At 43.9% G+C, this 18,982-nt stretch overlaps 1 protein-coding gene across 3 annotated transcripts in view; it reads right to left on the bottom strand.

Moving 5' to 3' along the window:
- The window catches only part of PKNOX2 (PBX/knotted 1 homeobox 2), a 92,423-nt gene that overhangs the window by 28,771 nt on the left and 44,670 nt on the right, over window positions 1-18,982 (bottom strand). For 2 of the 3 annotated variants that reach the window (XM_088066775.1, XM_088066774.1), the window contains 3 exons: window positions 11,341-11,486; window positions 10,950-11,025; window positions 464-571 (listed from right to left, as the gene is read on the bottom strand). In XM_088066775.1, the coding sequence (XP_087922901.1) occupies window positions 464-547 (84 nt within the window). In that variant the 5' untranslated portion in view covers window positions 548-571; window positions 10,950-11,025; window positions 11,341-11,486. Of the gene's footprint in view, window positions 1-463; window positions 572-10,949; window positions 11,026-11,340; window positions 11,487-18,662; window positions 18,748-18,982 lie in introns of all 3 variants that reach the window. The other variant, XM_088066776.1, reaches the window with a different exon arrangement.

Genomic DNA, 18,982 nt, shown 5'->3' with positions numbered 1-18,982 from the left:
CTGCTGGTTGCAGTCATGTCAGCTTTCCAAGAAGACCCAAAGACCCCAAAATCACAGAGTCACTGGGTTGGAAGAGATCATCGAGTCCAACCCATGCCCTGACACCACCTCAACTAAACCATGGCACTGACTGCCACATCCAATCTTTATTTAAACACATCCAGGGATGGTGATTCCACCACCTCCCCAGGCAGAACATTCCAGTACTTTATCACTCTTTCAGTAAAAAACTTTTTCCTAACATCCAACCTAAATTTCCCTTGGCACAGCTTAAGAAATTAGACAAAAAGGGGAAAACCCCATAGTTTTAGCCAAAATCTTTCAATTTTGGAGATGGATAGGAGGGGTTTTCATTCTGCCAGTCTCTGAGAGGAATGCTCTGGGGTTAAATACTTTGTAATGGCCATTCTTTAGGAAATCAAGGTAAGTAATGCAGGAGTTGGGGGTCCTGGAGGACACTCACCTGTGGGGTGTCTTGGTAGGGAGGAGGAGGCACTGTCTGCGTGGCCATCATGGTCAGAGCTGGTGCCGGGGAGACATGGTGCATCCTGCTTGGGATCACATCGAGAACCTGTGGGCAGGAGAACGGAGCTGCTGGATTACCAGGGAACTCTCCTCCCCCAGAAAAATCCCACAGAAAGGGAAGGAAAAATAAAAGACAGAAGGGAGAGGTGAAGTTGCTCACACAAGCCCTGGAAGAAACTCAAGGTGGTTTGATGACCCTTGCTGTGATTCAATGATTTTTTGAGATTTGTGATTTTGGGTGAGGAATGCACTGGGAGGGAAGAGAAGCAGATCACTGGCAGGGAGATCTTCACTGGAGAGCTCTTGGAGATGAAGGTGCCATCAGTGCAACTCCTGATATTTTCTCCCCTGTGAACCCTGGCACACCCAGGGCATTTTCTTTCTCCCTCTCATGCCTAACCACAGTGCCCAAATGGGGATTTCCATCCCCTTTCCAGCTATTCCTCTTTCCTGGAAGCAGAAAGACAAACCATAATTGCAAAACTTGCAATTTTTAAAATTATACATCAAACCCTCCCAAAATGATGTGTCTCTTTGCCCTGAGCCACCACAGAGTCACATCCTCAGAAGGGACATGGAGAATCCAGTGTGGACATTCACCACTATATTTAATATATCCATTTATTAATTCATTTAACATATTCCTATGTTGTGCTGTCCAACCCAGCTGTCTCCTGTGCTGAGGTGACTGCACAGAATGCACAGAAATGTGGAAACTCTCGTTGGATTTGAACCAGGGAGCAAACCTGGATTTTACACACCCCATAAACTGAGGAGATGGTCCTCACACCACCTCCAACCTCTCTGGAAGTTGATGCTTTCTCCAAAGTTCTCTGTGAGGAAAACAGACTAATTTTTTTTGTATCTTCAGGTCCAAAAGAGATGGAGAAAAAAGAGGGGTACCAGGAAGGGACAAATTTGTAGTGGCTGGGAAAAGTCCCTGACAAATAGACCTGGTGGTAGATGTGACCCAAAAGCAGCTCTTGGCCCTGAAGATATCTCCTCTCCCACTATTTCACTGCAGCTCTGTGGTTGCTTTAGAAAGAAAAGCCAATAATCTTGCCTAAATTCTTTTAAAAACTCTGTCCTGTCCTTTCTGCGGCTCGGAGCTCTGCTTTGGGCCAACTCACAAAGTCACCCAGCAGATCTTCCTGGGTCCTCCACAGGTGCATTTCTTCTTGCAATGCCTCCTTTTTGTAAGAGATGACATCTCCCCAGGGATCTCCTCGTTGTGGGGCACTGCTTTTCCCACTGGTTTCTCATCTGGGGAAGAGCTGTGGCACCACCCCATGAGGAAATGCAGAGAGTTACGTAAAACCCCGAGATATTGTGAGGGAATATAACCAAAACCCAGCATCAGCATCGCTTTCACAGCAAAATGGTCACAGGCAGGAAGGTGCAGGGAAGAGGAACAGAGGCACTGATGAGCTCAGTCAGAACCAAGGCACATCTGGGAGTCTTTGTGGAAAATGCAGTTCTCTCTGTGAGGTCCATGGGTGTTTGGGGGAAGAGGTGCAACATTCTGATCTTCTCGAGGCTTCAGGCTTTGCCAGGGACTAAGGTCACAAATGCACCACATCCAAAAGGAAAACCAAATGCTGTGTGCATGGGATGAGAGTCAACAACTCTAATTTATTTTGCATGAATAAATGAGGTTGTTCTTTCTTATGCTTTGCACAAATATGGAGAACCCAAGAATGGAATAGTAAGAAATCACACCCGAAATCCTGTGCATTGTGAAGGTAGATCAGGGTTCTTGCATGACACAGACCTCTAGCAGTGAGGATATTGCATTTATGGGATTAAAATGATGCTTTTCATCTTTTTCCTCCCAACAGCAAAATAGCAGGAGGCAAAATTATCTGCTCCTGAGTGAACTCACAGCTCAAAATCTTTGATGTCCAATGTCAAAACTCAGCTCGCAGCTGCAGGCACACAAATATCTGTGTCCTCAGGGGGTAACACCAAGGGAAAAACCTCCCCACCAGAAAGAGTTTCAGCTGGGGAAAAGCAGAATTTAGCACTGTGACAGTCTGGACATCTGGGTGGGAAGCTAAAAAAAAATAAAAAGACATTGCTATTTTTGGGAAAAATACCCTGCTTGGCATCTATTGTTCCTGCCAAGAGCGATCCTACAACCAGCACGTGGCCATTTACTGGGGGGTGGGAGCTTTTTGGGTGAGTTTATTCCCAGAAGGTGGCAGCCCAGAGCCCAGTTTAATTGCTGAATAATATCTAAGCTGCTCAAATCAAGCCCTTCATTGAGGTTTATGGGTGTTGATTTGTTTGGAGAATAGGACTGACAGCTAAATGTGGGGATAGAAAAAAAAAAGGATAAAAGTGGGAGACAGCTGTTGCCAATAGCAGTATATTTATCTTGGGGGAAACAAATGCACTCAGGCACTGTAAATATCCAGGAAAGTGTCTGGTGGCCACAGGAAAAGCTGGACAGGTGTTTCACATGGGAGCCCCAAGCCATGAACCTCAGGATAACAGTGCAGAGCTGTCAGCCCCGTGGATTTATCAGCAGCCAACACAGGAAGGGTTGAAAGCTGTCATTGCATGCATTAACCCTTTCTTATTTTTTGTATTTTTTGTTTTATACATGAATCTCCTCTCTTTTCCTTCTTTCCCCCATTCCTTAAATTAATTTGTCTGTGGGAGCTCTTGGCTGTGGGCATCCAGACACTGGAAGGAGCAGAGCAGCACCAAACCCCTGCCAACTTCCAGCCCACCTCAAGGAAATGTTCAGATCTTGGGTGAAGAGTGAATTTGGGGATCTGGAGATCAAGGAAGGCAGGAATTGCAGGCAGCTCCTGGGGGATTTGCACAGAAGAAAGAAATGGTGAGCAATAAAAACCCATAAAGGCCCTCTCATTTCTGGAAGCAGCAGTACTTCAGGTTTTGGCAGTGACTTGAGATCAAAGTATCCTAAATTTCCTTATGAAATAAAATTATTTCAGCTATCACTGAAATGTTGCCATTACGTTGGAAATGTATTTCCCAAAATTGTGCCTATCTAAAAGACTCTCAGATTTACAGGCTGGCTTTTTTTTTTTTTTTTATCAGCAATATATTTCATAATTTTCCAAGTAAAAATAATTAAAGCCTAAGCTGAAAAGTTGAAATTTTTTACCATAACTCCTTAAAACACTTAAAAAACCAAACTATTGTCAGTCACCCACCACCCTCTAGGTGAATATGACCTCCTTGATTAATCAAACAGCCATAAACTCATAATAGAATGGTTAGGGCTGCTCAGAATTGGGGCTGAATGAAAAAAAAATAAAAATAAAAATAAAAATTCCTTTTTCTGGACTCTACATCACTGTTTTCAAAGCAAAATGTTAATATTCAATCCAAACTCTTGTTTCTGAACCAATGGGAAAATGGGGATCATTTTTTCAAGTCATTGAGAAGCTTCTGCCCCACAGCAAAACATGCAATTGATAACGGGGGATTCAACACGAAAAATCAGAAAATCAACTTTTCTTCATCTCCACCTGAAGCAACAAAATTATTAGAGATACTTAAGGATGGGGCTTTTTTTCCCCAAAAATACCATGGGAGGTATTTTTCTGTGTTAAGGGCAGATTGCCTTGTCTGAGGGGGATTTTTTTGAAGCGGGGATGCTGCGAGATTCACAACGACGCCGTGTCACTCACGCTCCCCCCACAGCAGGCTGAGAGATTTTTATGTCACCATCTTCAGAGAGGGCTTGTGCAGGCTGAAGGTTGTGATATATGAATTCAGCCAAGTTCAAATGAGGAATTACAGCAGAGGAGGGATGGAGAGGGTCCTCCAGAGGACGATCCATCTCACTCAGAGCCACCAGGACAGGCTCGCCCTCGGCGGGTGATGCCAACTCTTGATTGGCCATAAAGCAAATTAAGAGTGACCCTCTCCTCTTGAATGTCCCATTTCTATCAACAAATCTTCACTTTTTTTGCCTGTTTTTGCCAATATTCACACATTACCCCGAAAGATGAACACTGGGTTTTCATGCCATTACAGGAAGTCCTTTATGCCACCCTGAGCTTATTAAAAATAAACCAAGTGCTATTAAATGGTCAAAACCAGAAAAAAATCCAATTTTTCAAGACATTACCAATTCTTGACCATTCCTCCACATTCAAGGTTGATTCCAAACAGGCTCATGCATCATCTCATCTGGAGAGATCAGGAACATTTGTGCAAAGACACCACTGGGCCATCAAATAGTTCTAATTTTTTTTAACAACATATCACAGCCAAAATTCTTCAATCCAATCCCAGGAGGTTTTCTTGCACTGGGAGCATCTTTTGCTCTCGGCCATGATGCTGGTTTTACTCAATGCTGACCTCCATAACCTCCCAGCACCCTGTTATTAGTTATTGCATGGTAAAAAAGGGAGAAATTGAGCCTGTGTTTCTGCTAAAAGCATGGGTTAAAGCAGATACTGATTTGATATTTCTGTAGAACAAAGTCTAGACCAGAACAAATCCCTTTTCTATTTTTCTCCTAAAAAAGCTGCTGGTCAATACATAAGCACTGGGGGAAAAAAGGGAGAAGGAAACACCGTGTTGGACAATGCCAAAAAAAGTCTTGGTTTGGAATGTCAGTGGATGGGTCCCTGAGCACCAGGAAAAGAAGCATTTATTTATTTAATATTTTCACCTAGGTATTTAATTTTTTTTTTTTTTGTTTGATGTTTACATTGTTATTAGTATTTATTTAATTAATATTTCCCAATCCTCATCCCAACTTCAGCTCCATAGAAAGGACGGAGCTGCTCCAGTGGATTTCTGATGAGAACAACAATTACTGCTAAATATTTCTCTCCTCTCCAAAGATACCCATCTCTGAAAGGCTCCAGGGATATCTCTGCAACATAAACACGAGAATAAAACCTGCAAGAGCCAGTCAGAGCTTTAGTAGACAAGGTTAATGTACCTTGAACGGCAGCATTAAACAACTTTGCTCATTTTTTTAAGTGGAGAGCTGAGATACCTACATACATTTTAAAGTGTTATTTTTATAGGGGAAGACCATTAAAGCACCTTCCAAAACAAACTGGCACAGGGAAACATCAAAGAAGCTTCTTCAAAGTAACCTGAGAATACTTGAATTTTGTGCAACCCAGCCCTCTGCCCAAGAAAAGTTCCCAAAAGAGCAAGCTGTGATTTTTTTTTTCAGCAAATCAAAAAGCTTTGAAGTGAAGTGTAGCTGAGGAACCCCAAAAATGCAGAAACTTCCTCTTGCTGGGCATGAAACGTCCAAAAAAAAAATTTCTGGGAGCAGATGAATGCTTTAACAGTTCTTCTCTGAGAGCAATTAGCTCTGAACAATTTATGTCCAAAGTCTAAAGTCCTGCCCTATGCTTTCAAACCTTGCCTCGTGCTCTTCATTCTCCATCACAACCTGCTAATTCCATGGGTCAGGAATCACAGAGCACCCACATTTCCACCCTGCAGACACCAAACCTCAAACCCCCATTGGCAATGAGGAGAACCACGGAATAGTCTGAGCTGGAAAGGATCCCCAGGGATGATGGAGCCCAGCTCCTGGCATCCCCAAGAGTCCCACCACGTGCCTCAGAGTATTGTCCACCTTCTTCTTGAGCTCTGCTAGCCTTGGGGCCATGCCCAGTGCCCTGGGAGCCCGTTCCTGTGCCCAAGCACCCTCTGGGTGAAGAACCTTTCTCTAATATCCAACCTAAGCCTCCCCTGACAAAACTTCAGGCCATTCCTTCGGGTCTTGTCGCTGGGCACCACAGAGCAGGGAGCAGTGTTTGCCCCTCCTCTTCCCCTCACAAGGAAGTTGTAGACTCCTCTCAACCTCCTCCAAGACCAAGCACCTTCAGCTGCTCCTCCTTGAGCTTCCCCTCAAGACCCTTCATCATTTTTGTTGCCTTCCTTAGGATGCTCTCTAATGGTCCAATATCAATTTTGTGCCTAAATCTGCCCACAGGACTCCAGCTGAGGCCACCTGGGACAATCCCTTCCCTCACCCAGCTGGTGATGCTGGGCCTGAACCCCCCCAGGACAAGGATGTGCACCTGACTGCCTCAAATTCAACTCCTAAATTATCATAAATATCATCAAAAAAATCTTAAATTCCTCACTGCTGACTCAAATTCAACCTTTCATTGACCAGGACCAGGTCCCTTTCTGCAGAGCTGCTCTCCAGCATCTCCTTCCTTTGTCTGCCTGAACCTCCAGGTGCAGAATCCAACACTTTCCCTTCTTCAGCTCCATGGTGATGGCCCAGTGCTCAAATTTGTCAAGGTCTCTGCAGGGCCTCCCTGCCTTCAGGGGACTCAACAGATCAGTTTTGTATTGTCTGCAAACTTGATTAATATTTAATATCCCTTCCAGTTCTGTGTCTCAGTCGTTTCTGAAGATGCTGAGGTGCAGGGGGTGCAGGATGGAGCCCTGCAGGCCCCCACCAGTGACAGGCTGTGGACACTTTGTGCACAGGATGCTGTGACAGATGGCATTGAAGGCTCCATCCCCAAGGTCCCTGACAGGTTAAAAAGAGCTGCTCACAGGACAAAAAAGGAAATGGAAAAAATGTGATTGAGTTTTGGAGACATGAGCTGGAAGAAGAGGTTTAAGTGAAGGTGAACAAGGCCATGGGAAACTGTAATATTTGTGAATTCCACAAAACTTCTGTCCCAAGACCAAAGGTTACATCAGTGCTGCTGCTTGAGGATGGGTAGCTGAGAAAAAACACGCTCAAAAACTCTCTTGCTCTGCAAAAATGAAACCATTGTTGAAGTTTTTTCCATTCCAAACTGACACCTGCAGTCCCTGACCAAAGCCCTGGTTTCAACCAGGACAGAGTGAATTTTTACAATAGCTGGGAGGGGGAACTTCACCAGACCCTAATATTATTTGATACCAAACCATGCCATTGCCAGGAGAAGGGGAAAGGGAATTTCTGTCTTCTGAGAAGGGAATTCATTCCTGTGGAGCAAGCACAGCAGAGCAGTGGGGTCATGCTGGTCCTGAGCAGAGGGAGCTGTTTGGGTGGCATGGCTGTGGTTGGGTAAAGCTCCATCCTCTCTTTTGCACACTTTTGTTATTTGTATTGCTGTCACAAGCTCGTTTCCCTATCTCATTGCTGTTTCAGGTAAATTGTCATCCCAACCCATGATCTTTGCCTTGTGTGCCTCTCTTCTCTATTCTCTATTTTCTAAATAATTATTTAGAAATTTTAGGAATTATTAAAAATTTAGAAAAAAAATTCTAACATTTTCTCTATTTTTCTCTTTTCTCTATGAGGGGAAGGATGAACTGCAGGAAGTTTTGGAGACCTGGGGAGGGGGCACTAAATTGGGAAAAACCATTATTAAATAACAACAACCAATTTCTCTGCCTCTGCAAATATCACAAAATGCAAAACAGACCAATGCCAGTGCAAGACCCACAACACTGCCAACAATTCTGGCACAGATCCCACCACAAACCAAAGACTTTTTGTAAATGTTGCTGCAGTCCATAAACACCCCATAATCAATACTGCAATCTTCCATATTTTTAGAGACTATTTCAATTTAATGCCTTCCTGGGGTGGTTGTTTTGCAACTCAAATCTCACAGGTTTTATGCAAATCTCCCAAAACCTCCATGAGTATCACCAGGTAAACACAGACAGACACCAGCTTTTTCTGTTTTGGACTTGCTAAAAACAGCAGAGTGAACCCAACTGCAGAAACACAGGGGAGGTGAGAGTTCATGCAAAGACTTCCCACTTCCCTGACTGGGAAAATCAGGAAAACAGCAATTCCACAGCACACCAAATAAAATCCCCCCTTAAATCTGCCTCATTTCTTGCTATATCCTGCTATCATGCTTGGAAATTTTCCCCTTGGGAGGGGGAAAAACTCCCTCTGGAGCCCCCATAAATCAGAGTTCTTGACTCGCAGTTTTTACTTCACATCCCTCTCTTGCAACTCTCTGGCTTCTCTCCATCTTACCTTCCTCCTGAATTTCTATGTAAAATGTAAAATTCCCTGTGAAAAATAGGGAATTTTCTGACTGCTGGCCAGAAAACAAAAATAAGGTTTTCCTTGAGGCATGTCAGGCTCTCTGGCATCCAGAGAGAGTTGTCCCTATCCAAACCCCGAGCCAAGACACTAAAGATTGAGATGGGAGCACCTTGATTAATCACCACAATTGAAACATCTTTCATTTGCCCATTTGAAAGCAATTTTTTGGCCATATTTCCAGCCTCAATGATAAAAGAGATGTTTGAGATATGACATGGTGATTTATAGGGAGTTACAGTGGGTTTCAAACTCCTTTAGTAATGCTTAATAAGACTGTCTTCTCCATTTACTCCAAATGGGAGTAAACCTCAGCCTGGCCTGAACTCAACACAATGAGGAGATTTGAGTCAAAAAAGGACTGGAAAGTGTTCATGGTGTGAGACAGATATGATAAATTCTTTCACCATTTATTTTTCACAATGACAAAAGGTATGGCCTGGCCTCAGAGGTGCATCTTGTGGTCATAGGGGCTTCAGGAGAAGAAAAGCTGAAACAGTTTTGTGCCTGGAAACTGGGGGACCAACACACAATGGAGAAATCCAATGGAAACCAAGTTGTTTCTCAGAAGACTTCAGGTAATTTCTATCATTAACCACCTCGAGCAATGCCAGCCCAGCGTTCCAGAAGGTAATTAAGTGGACACCCACCACCATCACATCTTTCTGTGCCTTTACAGGAAGGTGTCTGGACCTTGTTGGCACCATTTGCTGAGCAGTTCAGGTTTGGTCTCCTTGCAGGAGATACCTCCAGGCCAGGTTGCACTTTGTGTCCTCCACAGACCCAGCTCCTCCAAAGAGAACAACCCAATGCACACAAAATTCATGGCAGGGAACCGAGTCCTTTTGATGCCTTGAGATTTTAGTCTTTATATTTTCCAAATCCCACAGTGCATAACTCTAAATTCCATATAAAGTGTCAGCTGCTGTCTTCACACCTTGGCCACACAAAACAATTCCTCTGGGCCTGGAAGCCAGGGACACCCAACAGCCTCAGCCCCCCAAAATACAAACAGCAGTGAACTGGGGAGGGGCAAACTGGGGGAACGCGGCTTCATGACCTGGAGCTGTAATTGCACAATTAACCCCTGATATGCAAATGAACCAAACTCAGATCTGGCTGAAAAACTGGTGCCCATTGTCCAGCCTGGGGGCAGCCTCTGGGAGGCTTTGGCTGCCCAGGGTGTGTCTGTTAAAGGCCTTTAGTAAATCCCCACTTTATTCTCTCAGCTCTGTCTGGGCTCTGCTCTAGGGAGCCTCTCCAAGGCATCACTTTTAGGCAAGCACTGGGCAGCTCAGTTTGAAATACAGATTGGAAAGAGGGCATCAAGCAGACAGGATCCCCCTGAAAAGTGGTGATTGTGGTGACCCCAATCCCCCCCACACTCACCAGAAAGGTAATTCCAACATGAACCTGCACCTTTATCAGAAAGGGGTAAAATCAGGCTGAGGAGAAATTCATCACTTCCTTCATCGTGTGGTTTTTGTGGTTTTGGCTGAAGCAGGGTCACCAGCAAGAATCAGGGCTTAAAGGACAGCCTGGGGGAAATAATCCTCCCCCTGTTGGCTGCTTCTTACGAAAAGGGACTTTCAGAGGAGGCAAGACTCAAAAGAAAAGGTTCAAAGAAAAGATGCTCTGCAGGGCCATGGACCAAATGATGGTTTTGGGGTTTTCCCTGAGAAGCCCCCACTTAAAACCAGTTTAGGAATAAACCTTTGTAGAATATTTACACATTTTGAAGGTTCCACTCCCATTTTCAGTGACCAAAGATCTCTCTCTGCTCCTGCAGGAGGGAAGCTGTAGCCAGCAGGGTTTTATTTTCTGTGTCACCTGCCGGGTGCCCTGGTTTTGGCACGGATCAAGCACATTTGTCACTCTGTCAAGCCCTAATTTTAGTGATCGGGGTTGACTAAAGGACTGTGAAACCCTTGGTTTCATGTATATCTTATTTTAAGCTCTGCATTTCGTTTATTTTTAGTTGGTGACCATTTCTCTGCACCCTACTGCTGGCTGTGCCAAAATTTTGCAGCGACAACAGCCTATATTTCAGAGTATTTTCACAAAAATATATCTGTGTTTTCCTGCAGGCTGCTTATGCCTTGTAGGGCTCTTAACAATATGTTATCTACACTTGAGCTTTAAAACAAGACTCCCTGCACAGACTGAGTTCTTAAAAAAAAAATAAAAATAAGTGTAATTCTGCTCTGAAATGCTCACTGCATTTAGGGAAGGGTTGATACAATTTAAATGCAACAGATCACAGCAAAAATTCCTCCAGATAAAGCCACCAAATAAAACCAAGGTCATGACTCACTAAATCCTACTCAATTAATGTACATAACTGCACAATTAATATATATAATTGATTAATTAATATAAAGCAAAGCAGCCTTACTGTTAGGGGGTGCTCAGGGAGCCACTGCCCTGGAAGTGTCCTCCCACTGCCCCGAAAACTGGGTAGGGATCACAACCTGGGAAAGCAAAAATGAAATATTTGAATATTGAGAGAAAATGATGAAATAAGAAAGTGAAATATTAAGCAAAGGATGAAGGTCTGCACTAGGAAAGGTATTCTGGCAGGGTCAATGAAGCCATGGATGGCAAGTCACTCTTAATTTTTTCTGAAGGATGATGGGGAAAATAGGAGGAATGAAGGAATAAAGGTGGGAATATCCCCTGGGGATGAAAACAGAACTGATGTCTGACCTAGATCAGGGGTTTTCCCCAGCAGGGTTAAAAATCTCCAGAAAAGGGCAAAAAATAAATCAGATATTTAGAGGTCGAACCGAGATATGTCCAGAAATGGAAGTTGTTGTTGGTCTGCCCACAGAGGATGGAGGCTGAACTCGTCCTGTCCCCTCCTTTTCCACTCCTGCTGGGTGGTGAAAGTTTGTCACGGGACCACACTGAGGGTTACTGGTACAATCCAAGTCTGGAAAGGAGAAAAAAGGAAAAAAAAGGAATGAAACAGCACCTGATGTTTGCTGTGTCCCCATTTCATGCTGGCAGTTGCCATTTCCCTGGTCAGTTATAATATTTCCTTGAGTGTAAATGTGTTTTTGGGCTCAGACAGAGTGAACTGGGGAGCAGATACCACCTCCAAAATGGGGGAGCTCCCAGACACTGTTTAATAAAGAAAAGTCCATCCATATGCATATGAAGATTTTGCAACTGCCAAAAAATCTGGTCTTTATGGGACTGAGATTTCCAGGCCTATCTCAGCAGCTTCAGTGGAAAAAGGAAGATGAGCAAGGACCAGCACAGCCACAGCCACAGGGGTGTTTTGTGTTTGACTGCAAAAAAAAGGAATACAAGGGATAAAATTCACCAGATCTCTCCAAATATATCAACTCCAGTGATCCCCTCAGACCTTCAATATCCATCTGATGAATGTCCCTCAATACATTATACAATATATATATATTGTATAATGTATTGTATAATATTTATATCATAATATAAATTATGATATAAATATTATATCATTATATTATAATAATATATAATATAATATTATATTATAATAATATATATCTTGTATAATATTATAATAATATAATATAATATAATATAATATAATATAATATAATATAATATAATATAATGTAATATAATATAATATAATATAATATAATATAATATAATATAATATAATATAATATAATATAATATAATATAATATAATATAATATAATATAATATAATATAATATAATATAATATAATATAATATAATATAATATATATTATGATTGTATAATACATTATACAATCAATTATACATCACCTTCAGGTATTACCTCTACCTCTATAATCATCACCTGAGACCTCCCATATATGTCTGATGCATCTCTCTTGATATTTATCTCCTGGTAAAGAGCTCCTCAGATCTCCAGAATAAATCCCTTATATTTTATATATATACAGTCCAATCTATGGCTCTTGATGCACAAAACCTCCTCTCAGTCTGCCCCTGATGCATCACCTTGGTACAAACCAGCCCTGGACAGCTCCTCACCAGCTCACAGCTGACGTGAACAGCTCTGAAAAACAGCACCAGGCTGCAGCTCCTCAAATCTGTCACACGTGCCATACACCCAGCATGGCACACACCATCTTCAGGGAGCTCCTCAGACACCCCAAACACACCTGAGATACCCAAAACACTCACAGCTCCTCCAGAGAGCTCCTCAGACACCCCAAACACACCTGAGATACCTACCAGCACTCCAGAGAGCTCTTCAGACACCCCAAACCCACCCCAGGGGTGCAGCTCTGCTTTACATCTCCAGCAGAGCCATGTCTGGTGTGCTGTGGCCAGAGAGGAGATCCATGAGAACTTTTCCCCTGGTTTTAATTCCATCCCAAACCCCTGGCCGTATCAACACGTGAGGTTTTGTGCCTTCACAGCAGGCATCCATCATCTCAGCCAGGAACACGGGTCCAGAGTGTGGGGAAGGGCCATTTCTGGAAACCTGGCCTAAGGTCGTTGCCCAAGAACAGACATGGAAACAACCGGGTCATCCCAGAGCAAAACACGCCAGAAACCTCCAAACACGGAAAATTTGGTGAGACAAAAGGTCAAGGTGCCTCTTGACTTCTCAGGCAGGTGTAGGTCCTGCTGAGATCTGCTCAGAAGGGCCTGAGTCCAAAATTCTTCCACCACAGAGGAAGCAGGTGAGATATTAAGGTTATTTATGGTAAATAAACAATGCTCATGCCTTGGAGGAACATGCCAAACACATATAGCAAACCCAGACTTGATTTTCATTGGATTTGTCCTGACATGGTGATGGAAAAGCTCATGTTCTGCACCAGCCCTTCATCCCCATAAAGACTTCTTTCTATCCCACAGGAAAAACTTTGCTTGCTGTGTGAACAAAGCATGAGGGCTGGAGGAAAGGGAGCAGAAATAAGGCTCTGTCAGGCTGATTTCCATCCTTGGAGGGGGTCAGACCTGAGGTATTGGGTGCTGCACGCATTTAGGACACAAACATTGTGCAACTTTAGCAGAAACGGAGCCGTTTTTGTCCCCGTCACGAGGAACACAAGGAGCCAACCCCACCAGGGACACCTCCCTGAACAGCCTTGCAGAGAGAGAGAGAGAGAGAGAGGAGTCTTTTTGAGCACTTTTAGCAACTTCAAAAGGCATCCTTTGAAGTTTAGCAAAGGCTTTTGAAGTCCTCCCGATGCGAAAGGGAGTGGAGGAGATGCCTCCTTCAAGATGCTCCACCACAGGCAATGCAAGGCAGAAGATCCAGGCTGTCCCATGGTTGTATCCAGCAGCTGCCCCAGGTCATGAATGAGACACCATTTCTGACAAGTCATCAATCCCCACAAATGCCCTAAATCCTGATCTGGCTGACCTGAATAGCATCCAGGAGCAGAGATGGGAGCCCAGTTATCCTGGGACAGCAGCCTCTAGCCCGGCTGCAAAAAGCCAAGGGCATCCCTTGAACAAGTTTTAATGAAGTGGAAGGGAATGCTAATAAAGCTGACATTCAGCAAAACAAAATTCAGGATTTTTGCAAAATGTGGGATTTTAAAGCAAGGAGGCTTTTCCAGGCATGTCACTTTGTTCCTTTTCAACGTGAGCAGGCCATGGTGCTTCCAACCTCATCACATCAATGCTATTTAATTGTGACTATCATGTTTTAATAAACTTAATGCCAGCTCCTCTGACTTGGGGGGAAACCTTAAATGGTGAAATCCCCACCAATGCTGGGGTTTTTTGAATTCTTTTTATACCACAAACTATCCCCAGCAGCAAGTTCTGCTGGCCCCAAACTCCACACCCATGGAGACAAGCAGAGGAACCCTGAACCTGTGAAAAACAGTAGAAATGCAGAAATCAAAGCTCAAGTTTCAGTTAACCCTTTAAGGAGCTCCAAGGGATGATTGTGACTCCCCAAATACCCTGACAACACCTGCTGCCATCTGCCAGGAGGACTTTTGTGATAAGAACCTTTGGTGTGTTGGGCTTTTCCCCCTGCAGTGCAACTTCTGTAGCACCTCCAGCCTGTGGATACGGGCTGGGGATGCTCCAAGGGGAAAAGAAGAATATGGTGTTTTCATTTCAGAAGTTAAACTGGCGATGCACAAACCCCACCCTTTCTCAGAGAAAGATTCGAGACATGCCCATACACCCAAATATTTTTGTATTTCTGCAAAAGCAAAGCTACTTTGAGGAAAAACACGGCTGGGAGAGAGACACGTCTGTTGGCAGAGCCCTGCTGTGGGGGACTCACATTCATCCAAATGGGGCATGTGGAGAAATACTGGACATCCCCACCCCAGATTTGTGCATGTGAGCACATCTGGACCCAGGGAACAAAAGCAGCCTCTCTCCACTGTGCTGATAAATAATGGAAAGGCAAAGTGCCCTGCAGAAGCAGCACCACACTGTTCGGCCTCGGGCGAGACGGAGGAAAATTCGGTACCCATGAGGTCTGGAACAGTGGGATTAATAACACATCAATTTTAATGCAGGGTGGCTTGTGAGGTTTTTTTCCCCTTTTTCCTTTTTTTTTTTCTTCTTTCCTTTCCCTGCTTCACAAACAGCAAAGTGAATGTTTGAGCATCTCAGTGGGGGGTTAATGAGGACTCTGATTAGTTATTCAGATTTGCCGATGCTGCCTACATCCATCCTCGGATGGGGGAGTAACAGGAAAGGGTTTGCAGAAAAAGCTCTTAAAGATGACCTGCTTGGCTTTCACAGCTCTGGGGGATGAAGGTTTTGGGGGGCTCACGTTACAGGGGTCCCCAACCCCAAAATCTTAGTGCCAACTTTGAGATGGAAAAGCTTCTTTGCCCATCATTTGTCGGGGATGCTGAAAGCTGCTGCACCTTCAGCCATGCCAATTCCTGTAAAGTTTCTGAGGAAAACATTTGGATTTGTGGGATTTTTTCAAGTGAAATAAAAAAAATAAAAGATCCTTGGGTGTCCTCAATGAAATTTGTGTGCAGTTCTGGTCAGATGTGCAAGACCAAAAATGACGGATGGACGGATGTGTGGATTCATGGATGCAAGGATGCACAGATGCATGGATGAACACACATGGCGAAAAGACACATGGACACATGGTGGAAGGAAGGAAGGATCATCCCAAAAGCCACCACTGGGCTGCAAAAAATGCAACAACTGCTGCAGTATTTCCTACAGCATCCCATAAAAATCTAACAGTGGTTTATGTCCTTGCGGAAAAGCAATGAGCTCACCTCCTTGCTCCCTTGACCCAGAGATATTTTAAGCAGGTTGAGCTCACTTCAGTATTTTAAGAAGGTGGAACTGCTGTATTTCGGGGTTTCTTTCCAGATTTAGGCTTTTGTTCTCCACCTGCATCAAAAATCAAAACGGAACCTGAGAAAATAAATGGCGGCTGCCCAAAATGATGCTGCAAAAGGCCAAAAGGATGGAGCCAGGGATGAGTTTCATGGCATTGCCAAGGGGCCAGCAAAAAAATTCAGGCATTATTTTAGGATTCATTCTAGGTTTGGCTATTTCTTCATCGAGAAGAAATATTTGAAGGATGAGCAGGAGGCTGAAGCCACTCTCAGTGGTAAATTCATCCTAACAATGAATGTCAACACTTGATTTCTTTTTGGGTCCAGAGACCCAGCTGGCTCTTGCTCTGAGCACCGACCCAGCATCCCAGCAGGGTTTTTGGTGGACTAAACTCTCTGGTATTTGTGTCATTTCCCACACCACCTGCCAGGATTTAAGGGGAAAGACAAACTGGAGTTATCCTTTGATTTTACATTGAGGAACTCCATCCCAAGCACTCTTTTCCCAAGGACTGCCTCCATATGCTTTGTCTGGGTTTTAAACGGTGTGTTAATTGTTCTGAATTAACAGCTCCAGCTGGAGAAGCAAACAAGCAATTTGCAGCCTTAAGATAACATCCAACTTATCTCAAGTGATTTAAATTGGGATTTTTTTTGTTTGGTTTGGGGGGATTAGTGTTTTTTTTTGATGGGGTTTGGGTTTTTTGGAGGGGATATAACGCTTTTCTGGTTGTGAATGCACTGTCCAGAGCCTGGCTAAAGTCACTTAGTGCACCCAATCTATCAGGAGGAGGTGGGATTGTAGGACAAAGAGAAAAAATTAAAAATCTCTGCATTTCAATTTGCTTTAGAGGCAGGAAAAATCTAATATAAGCTCATCACTGCTGGGCAAAGCACTGACTGCAGAAGAGTTAAGGATTATTTTCTTCCCAACACCCTTTTTGTTTTTATTACATAGAATCAGGGAATCCCACAATGGTTTGGGTTGGAAGGGACCCTAAAACTCACCTTCTTCCAGCTCCCTGCCCCAGGCAGGGACACCTTCCACTATCCCAGTTTGTTCCAAATCCCTGTCCAACCTGGCCTTGGCCACTTCCAGCCTGTACCAGGGCCTCACCGCCCTCACGGGGAAGAATTTCCATTTACAGTTGGTTTCAAAATATTCAAGCTCTCAAAAAGACCAAAAAAACCCACCAGCAAACTCTGTCAAGCTTTATCCCTTTTCCCACTTTCATCTTTTTCCCTTTCCTTTTTTTCTTTTGCTGCTAGATAGAGGAAGGGAGAAGGAAAGACCATGATGATTATTTGTTTACAATAGTGGATCTTCAACATGAATATATCAATTTTATTTTAATTGCCATTTCAGCAATTTAAATCCTTTCTAATCTCACTCAGGGGGTGGGATTCAAGGATTGTGGGATCCCTCCCCACCCTTCCATTCCTGTTTTTAAAAGAAGCCAATGGCGCTGGCAGCAAAACAGACTCCACAAGGAAAGATTTCTATGATCATGGCCAAGTGTTTGTTGCCAGACTGAGTGGAAATTCCTCTTGCTACCTGTCCTGGTTGCAGCCAGGCGAGGGTTAATTCCTGCAGAGGCTGGGAGGGGGCATGGCCAGGACCTGGTTATTCTATACCACTTCACATCATTTTTGGGGGGAAGGGCAGGAAAGGGACTCTCTTCCCAGCCAGAGCAGCTCTGGCTTAAGGTGAGCAGTTTTGTATGTGAATCACTCTGGTTTTGTACCCTTTTGTTATTTATATTGTTGCTGTTACCGTTTGTTTTCTCATTCCAGTTTCCAGTAAATTGTTCTTATCTCAACCCATCATTTTGATGATGATCTTTGCCTTCCATGCCTCTAATTCTCTTCTCCAGGAGGAGAAGGGGAGGGGAATGGGGATCCAGTGAGCAGCACAGTGGTTTGCAGAGTCTCAGTAGAAGCACTGAACTGGGGGGACCATTCCTAAACCATGACTCCACCCCAGCCAAGAGTGAGTTGGGAGTCAGTGTCCATCAGCTCCCAAATGTTTTCCAAGAGCATCAGGATTGGGTCCTATCAGAAGAGTGGGGTCGTGGATGGGGTCATGGCCCTCCAACATGGTTTTCTGCTGAAGATGGGACAGTTTATCTCCATTTTGTCTCCATTTTGTCTCCTTTTCCCAGAGAAAAAAAGGTTTAACTGTGCCCTGAAGACACGAAGAAGGGACATTAAGATGCAATGACACATCCTTCTCCAGCCATGGGAGGCACCTCCAAAACACAGACCCAACTCTGGGGCCGTGGGGCTCAGGCAGCCTCGGATGCTCAGATCCCCAGTGCCAAACTGTGCTACCTGACGACCTCCTGGCACATGGATAAAGCAACAGGAGAAGCGATAAATCACTTTGGCACCTTCCCTGGGCATGGCAGCCCTTGATAAAATACCAAAACTCAGGGGAGGGAGTCTGACACCACACTATTCCCAGTGCATTCTGTTGCACAGATTAATCCTTCTTGATGGAGAATTACAATTAGGGCTCCGTCTTAAGGAGATATCAGCAATCAGATATCTTATCAAATGCCACCTCAATTATTCAAATAATCCCTGGCTCTTAGATTTGGGTGCTGTTTAGGGAAAGCGGTCCGATTAATGTGCTGACACTTCCCCATCACGTCCGACATCCTCAACTTCATGTCTGATTACGGAATTTGCATTCAATTTAATTTTTTTTCCATCTGGAGTAAATGAATAATCCGAGTACCTACCCCAGCCTTAATTACATTTGTTAAATTAAAAACCTGGGATGTGAGAAATTTAAATGCATGTAGCTCCATGGCCAGACAAACCTGCATGTTCAACCTGCTGCAGCCCTGCCAGCTCCTGCTCCAATTTCTCTTCCTTCCCCACAGCCAGGCATCAAGGAAATTACAACTAGAAAACAAAAATTCTTTCTAAACGATGAAACAATAGATGATCTTTTGACATTTCCAGCGCTGTTTGCGAGGGAATGAGATAAAATGTAATAAATTCATATACTTCTGTGTGTTTCTTGGCTCCAGCAGCTAAAATTTCCATCTCTTTATGCAGGAGTCCTGGGGAGCAGAAATCCTTGATAATGCCAAACAATTCGACACTTTATTTTCTCTTTACTCCACACCATGCAAAA

The sequence above is a fragment of the Pseudopodoces humilis genome, chromosome 25 (genome assembly GCF_049639895.1).
Source record: "Pseudopodoces humilis isolate 2021_Gansu_Grassland_sample_001 chromosome 25, ASM4963989v1, whole genome shotgun sequence".
Lineage (NCBI taxonomy): Eukaryota > Metazoa > Chordata > Aves > Passeriformes > Paridae > Pseudopodoces > Pseudopodoces humilis.
The sequence above is the reverse complement of the archived record's forward strand: the minus strand, read 5'-3'. Positions and strand labels throughout refer to the sequence as shown.